We start from the raw sequence: 7,031 nt of genomic DNA, 5'->3' as shown, positions 1-7,031 counted from the left end.
TATTAATAGAGTATTTCTCTTATAAAAATAGTATAAATACTATTATTTAGCAGTAAAATGACTGCACTCAAATTAATGTAAATAAGTCCCAGGCACTGACTGGCAAAGCACCAATGCTAAGATACACATAAGAATACCCACAGATGTTTTGAAGTAAATATGTGTAATATACTTCTGCAACAATATTTGATGCAGTGGCGCTGAATTTAGAAACTGGACACCAAACCTGTTTCTTGAAGTTGATTGAGGATGTTCTACTTGGCTTTACCAAACAAACCAACAGTGAAGATTGATGAGAGCCTGTGTTGGCAGGATTGACTGTTTTCATCACTTGGAAATGTTGACCATCTGTTGCATAAAAAAAATGGACATTGTGCAGGTCCAACATGGAAAACAGCTTTGAAGTGCCAAAGAGAAAAGGAAAAAAGTGAAAAAGTGAATGGAAGCTTTTGTAAAAGTAATCTGTANNACAAAGACATATTCTGAGAATAACACTACACTAGATGACCAGATTAGCATCTGTTATTGCTAGATTTTTTATACCGGTATGTAGCAGAAAGTGAATAATAAAGGCAATCACATCAGAGTCTACAGCAGGGGTCTCAAACTTTAATTGGCTCGGGGCCACTGCTGGTATTGTCATCTCATTGGATGGCCACATCAACGTTCAAATACTAGAAGAAAGCACAATATTCTGATAATATTTTCATTACTAACATCATAATTATGTATCATCTTTGTTGTTTGCAGCCAAACCAGAAATTAATGCCGAAACCTTTCTCCATTGTTATCACATTTGTCGTCATCAATTTGATATAATTGTGTTTTTTTTAGATGGATAGATAGATAGATCGATAGATATATACTTTATTTTAATTGTATATGAAGGGATAGTTTAGATTTATATGAAACAACTAGAAGAATAAAAATAATAATAATCTTTGACATCATGTCAAGGGCCGGAGGGCCGGGAATGGCCCCCAGGCTGTCAGTTTGGGATGGCTAGTCTACAGCCACGCTAGCAGTTCTGTGAGGCTGAACTTTGAGGTAAATGCTAGGTTTAATGTCCAACATCTTATTCTGGTGGTGTGTTAGACTTTTAGCGTGACATTTAATTAGCATTTAAAACCAAGTACAGCGGAGGCTGATGAGATGCCAGTAGTTTTAGCAGGTATTAAGTTTAGGTATTCATTTTAATTCTAATTTTGACCTCATGATGGTGCTGCATGAAAGGTCAGGGGATCGCCAAAGTTATTATAATTCTTCCTGATGTGGATGTTCACTCAAAACCATGAATGTGAACCTGTTGGTGGTGCTAGAGGAAAAATCATTAGATCACCAAAGTAATTAAGATTCATCCTCTGGGAACCACGAATGTAGCAGTCCATTCAAAAGTTGTTGAGATATTTCAGTCCAGACCAAAGAGGCTAAGTGATTGAGGGACTAACTTTGCTATTGAGTCATGCAGCTACCATGACTACAAAGATTGCAAATCCGATTCAAAACCCCAACAAGGCATCTTTTTTAGTCTCCGAGAGAGTTGAACTATGGCTAGTTTAACTTATTCCGCAGACAAAACCTGTTAAAAACTGCGTTGCAAAGAAACTGTGAAGAAAACAGACGACTAACAAATGGATATTACAAATATCAGATTCTAAACACCTGCAGGTGCAGTATTCATCACAAAGGTTATTGCTCATGTATAAGAAATGATTTTCACTGACTAACTGCCAGTGCTATTAGATCTTTGATAATGGAGTGGCTGCAGACACGCAGCCCAGCAGACCTGCCATATGCTGGTGTTTTTCCCTGAGTTGTGAATGTCTCTATTTCATTAGCTGCTCAGTTTTATCTTGACTGTTTCAAGGAAGCCCAGAAATTCCACAGGGCGAGATCCACCATGTGGTTCTGCTCGGCTTCAGGAAACACTGGCCATGGACTGTAGTATGAGAGCAGGCGGCTCTCTGCTCTTGTTTTGACGGAGGCAGCAAGGGCAGAGCTCCCTTCATCTGCTCCTCACATTCCACTTTCAGCAGAATAAACCTCTCACACCATCTCACTCCCAGTCTTCATCTCCAGTTTTCACCACTGACTTTTGTTTTCTGCATGTGTGTGTGTGAGGGTCCTGTAAATCTGGAATACTCTGACCTTGAATTTCATGCTGGTATTTTAACCCTTTGAGCCTCATGAAAGTTTTATGGAGCACCAAGCAGCATTTTTCTTCCCTACCATCGCATTTACACCCGTAAATCTTGTATATTTCTGGACTCAAAGTGGTGACATCTCATCTCTTATTCTGAATTACACACCTATAAATGGCAAAAGCGCTAAAATGCTGATGTTGTGGAAGTTGCATTTTTTTGAGCCTCAAGCAGTGTTAACAAGGAAAGTACAAAATTAACCTACAGGCATGTAGTTGTCTGGTACTGATTCTAAGTTTGCCTAAAGCACAGTGTGTGTTTCTCTCCTTTCTCCATCAGCACTTCCAGACCATGCTGAAGACCAAGCTAAATGTGCTGACGCTGAGGAAGGAGCCGTTGCCCACGGTGATCTTTCACGAGCCTGAGGCCATCGAACTCTGCTCCACCACGCCGCTCACAAAGAGCAGGCCCCATGCTGGATACAAGGTAGGATCACATGAACTTAATAATCCCTAAATCCACCTCTGTTCCTGAACAGTAATGCTATAATAGCATTAATAGAAGCATAATCCAACTGTTTTTTCTTTTCTTTCTGGACACACACTTTTAATTCATTTCCACTGTGCACTCCCCCAACACAACAGAAATTTGTTTTTTAAGTTTTTATGCCTGAATCTACATCCCTGAATAATTAATGTTAAAAGTGTGTATGCGGGCACCTGCATATGTGTGTGTGTGTGTGTGTGTGTGTGTGTGCATGTGTTCTGGCATGGGTGTGTTTGTTTTCCTCCTCTCGCTGGCCCTGGCTAAGTGTCAGTTGTAGAGTTTGATCCAGTGAGCTGACTCGCAGCCCATTCTCTTTTCTCTGTCCTCACAACAGAAAACAAACAGATTAAAATAGCAGCCATACTCTGTTATTACACATAACACTTCCAACCAAGTAACTAAGTATGCCTGTGTGTATTTGCCTTGCCATGTGCCACTCCATTGCAAGCATAACAAATAAACTGAGATGACTGTGGGCACATGTGAGGCAGCTTCCAGTGGCTGTGTGTGTGTGGTTGTGAGGATTTTGTTTTATACGTTTAAATGTTGTTTTTGGTCACTTACGCCGTGCTATTAACAAGCGTGTCGGAAAAGGAACTGAGGCTGTTCCAACTTAACCTAACTAAAATAAACATTTCATATCTGGCAGTTGCCTTAAAATTTTAGGAAAAAATTATTCCCTCTTGAAATTATGGCCAAGAAACACACATGTAGAACACACATTCCCCCGTGCTTGTTGTTGATATCTGTGTTTGTTGGATCCCTGTACAGAAGAGCTAACAGAAACACACAGAGACAGAGACACACTAGATATATTATATATATTTATATGTATGTCTAAAACTTTCCCAAGGCAGCTAAGAAGCCAAAAAAAGTGCTGAGTCCTTGTCAGCACTTCCCAAAAGCTCCCGAAGTTCAAATGTGAACATGAAGTGAAAGTCAGTAAGGCAGCCTTTACCGGCAGATGAGGGAAGTTTGGTCTGGCCGGGTGACACACACACACACGTAGACACACACACACATAGCTGATGCATTATTTACTTTGTAGCTTTTCACCTGTTACACTGTTCTTCATCCTTGTCATCCTTCGCTTTCTTAAAGGACTACAGTGTATGATTTAGCAGTTGTTGCAGATTACAACCCCCTCGCCTCACCCTCCCATTCCAAGCATGTAGGAGAAACTACATAAAAACGCTTTGTCTAGAGCCACTGGTTTGTACAGCCTCTGTAGATGAGGAGCCGCTCCCTCTGTAGATACAAATGGCTCATTCCAAGGCAAAAGAAACACAATTCTTATTTTCAGGTGATTATACACTAATGAAAACATACTTAATATTATATTCCATTTCTGCACAATAAATACTCTTAAATGTTACACACTGGACCTTTAAAGTCAGCTGTCATCCTGTCTGTTTTATTGTGTATAAATGCTGCTGGAAAATTGTTTAAGCAGATCTGTTTTTTCACTTATTAGTTGTCTGAAATTCCCAGAAAGCACAGTGAAACTGTCTTGATTGGAATCACAGCCTACACACTTTTTTTGTACAATACTAATCTATTAAACCTACAAAGGTGGAAGATGACTGACTGAAATGGACTAATGTAACAGTACAGTTCATTCATTGTTTTTAAAAGCCCAGTGAAATGACAGATCATCTTTAGCTTGAAGATGGCATCTCTCACCTCCACCTCCACCTACACCCTTATTGTCACATGGGAAAAATAAATTAGTGCGACTGCAACAAGTCTGTTTAATAATATCTAAACACGCATTTCCAAACCTATATCACTATGCTAACTACTACAACCCATTTGCTGCATGGACGTGAGTTGTAGTAGCTAGTGCTGTTTCATATGATAGTAGCGGTTAGTTTTTCACCCCAAATTACTTCAGATTGGATACATTCATGTGTATTTCTTCAAATACAGAAGTGTAAAAGAGAGGAATTTGTCTGTATGAATACTCAATAATATAACCCAACAGTTAACACAGGGACACAAAGTAGGAATTTATGTTTTATTTCACTGGGTTTGAGACTTTTTACTTCCTAAAAAGTGCAGTAATATTGTGTCACAGGTTACTGAGTATCCCAGTATTCAGTGCGTCACACCTAATCGTTAGTACTACAACTCATACTTTAGAAACATTTTGTGGCGTGATAAACCACCCTTCAACTTTGATTGTCAGGGCAATAAGAAGCGTCCAGATCTAACCTGCTGTAACCTACAAATAAATAGCAATGATGCAGTTTTTCAGTGGGAATCAAGGTAGCAGCGACACACACAGCAGCCTCTTGTATCATCCTATTGGCAATCCCCGCCATGGTGGAAGACAAATATTGATATATCGCCTAGGTGCACGCTGCACCGAGCTGGACTCGGTATCCTTCTCCGTCTGGTGTGAATCCCAACATCCACTCGCTGCCCCGCTCCTCTCCTGCTCTCGCTGCTCGTTCCAGCGTTGCCGACTGTGCCGAAGCTGTGTTGCCATGGATACCACTACAGCTATTCAGCAGAATACCAGCCACACAAAAAAAAATCATTTCCCTCATCTGTCTGCGACCTCCTTATTTGCAAGTCTGTCTGCCTGCATCTGTTGGCTTGTGTAACTTCCTGTCTGAGTCACTACCTGCCTGTCTGCATATCTGTCTGCCCACCTGCTTCAGCACCTCTGCTCAGACCTCAGAGAGACATTATTTTCTTTTCAAGAGAGAAAACTGAGGAAACAGCGGTCTTTATGCTTTCCTTGCCGGCCTTCCTGCTTGGCTTTTATACGCTACAATACAATATAATATCCTTTATTATCCTCACAGAATGTTTTATATTCCCTCTCTTTCATTTCTCACCCCTTTCTCCTTCACCCCGTTCTCTCCCAGCCCCCAGTTGTGCTCCCAGTTTATAGGCAGGCAGGAAGGCTGGCTGAGGGCTGCTGTCTCTCTGCCAAAGCTAACAGCTAGCAAGGATGAAAGGCCACCTCTCATTGCCCTGCCTGGCCTGCTGCTGTCAAAGCAGTCCACTTCACATCCATTGAGAAATTGTGTTCAATGCACTTTACAGTCATGCCAGTTCCACAGTCATACTCCATGACAATGGTGAAATTACCCTGGGGTCTGCTCGAAATACACCCTTAGCCATAATTTTATTGTGTTTGAATTCAATCTGCCCCCTGCTTTCCAAGAGTGTGTAGTCACCCTTTTCTTTTATGCTTTCTCCCCCTCTGATGTATCATGAAGGAATACGTGGCTTTTTTTTTTAACTTTAAGTCCCTGCTCTTGACTCCTCACAGTCGTGTTTTTAGAGTTGCCAGGCTAGAAGCTGCTGCCCAGCCAAATTACGGTTTTATAAATGCATGCTTTTGGATGCAGCCCCCTTGGCTATGCATGTATACCTTGCATACAGTAAATGAGCACACAAGTGTCTGATTCACGTCCACCTTCCATTTGTAACAGCCCAGTGGTGAGACAGTGTGTAGACGTGGAAACTACCTTCATCCAAAACGCTGATAAAATATCATATTTGTGTTGAAGTTGTTGAAGAGTAGGCAAATATTATTACATGCTGCTTTTCTTTGTGTTATTTTGGCTCTTTCATAATTTTGGGAAATATGCATATTAACTGAAATTTAGATGAGAAGATTGATATCACTGTCATTTCCTGTCCAGGAAACAAACAACTGCCGGTTAGCTTACCTTAGCATGAAGGCTGAAAATTGGGGGAAACAGCTAGCATTGGTTCTGTCCAAAGGTGACAAACTCAAAATCTCACTAATTAACTTGTTATATTGAATTTGTCTAACCTGCACAAAGAACAAAGTGTAAAAACGAGAAGCTACTAGACTATTTCTTGGATGAAACCAGTAACTTTTTTTTTGCTAACCTACAGTAAGTGAGAGTGGTATCAATCTTCTCATTTGAGTCTCAGCAAGAAAGCAAATACGTTTATTTCCAAAAATCTTGAAGTATTACTTTAAAGGTATAGAGAGGAATTTGTAGCTAATAGGTGTCGATCACCCCTTAGGTAGGTAATTTAATCTTTTGATATTCATTTTCTGATCACTGAAAACTGGATTTTAAAACTATTTTGGCATTCTTTCATCTAAAAAGTAGAAACAAACACTCTCACCATGGGATTTGGCTTTAATGTGTGACAACCATAAGAATAATTACTATTTTCCTAAAATAGTTAATAAATAAATTAATATAAGATTAATTTAATTATTAAGATAAATTAAGTGCTATCTTATCTTGTGTTGACACTAAGAAAGTAACTAATAGTCCTTTGTCAAGAAGAGGTCACCGTAGGAAAAGTATATATAATAAAATGAGTGATGGCTGATTTCCATTT

General features: G+C 39.9%; 1 protein-coding gene across 1 annotated transcript in view; it reads left to right on the top strand.

Moving 5' to 3' along the window:
- Window positions 1-7,031, top strand: part of pid1 (phosphotyrosine interaction domain containing 1) — a 31,571-nt gene that overhangs the window by 9,732 nt on the left and 14,808 nt on the right. The window contains exon 2 of the mRNA XM_035680481.1: window positions 2,481-2,627. Coding sequence (XP_035536374.1) covers window positions 2,481-2,627 — 147 coding nt within the window. The remainder of the gene's footprint in view (window positions 1-2,480; window positions 2,628-7,031) is intronic.

This window comes from Morone saxatilis, unplaced genomic scaffold (assembly GCF_004916995.1).
Source record: "Morone saxatilis isolate NCDOM2014 unplaced genomic scaffold, NCSU_SB_2.0 Contig8, whole genome shotgun sequence".
Classification (NCBI taxonomy): domain Eukaryota; kingdom Metazoa; phylum Chordata; class Actinopteri; family Moronidae; genus Morone; species Morone saxatilis.
The sequence above is the reverse complement of the archived record's forward strand: the minus strand, read 5'-3'. Positions and strand labels throughout refer to the sequence as shown.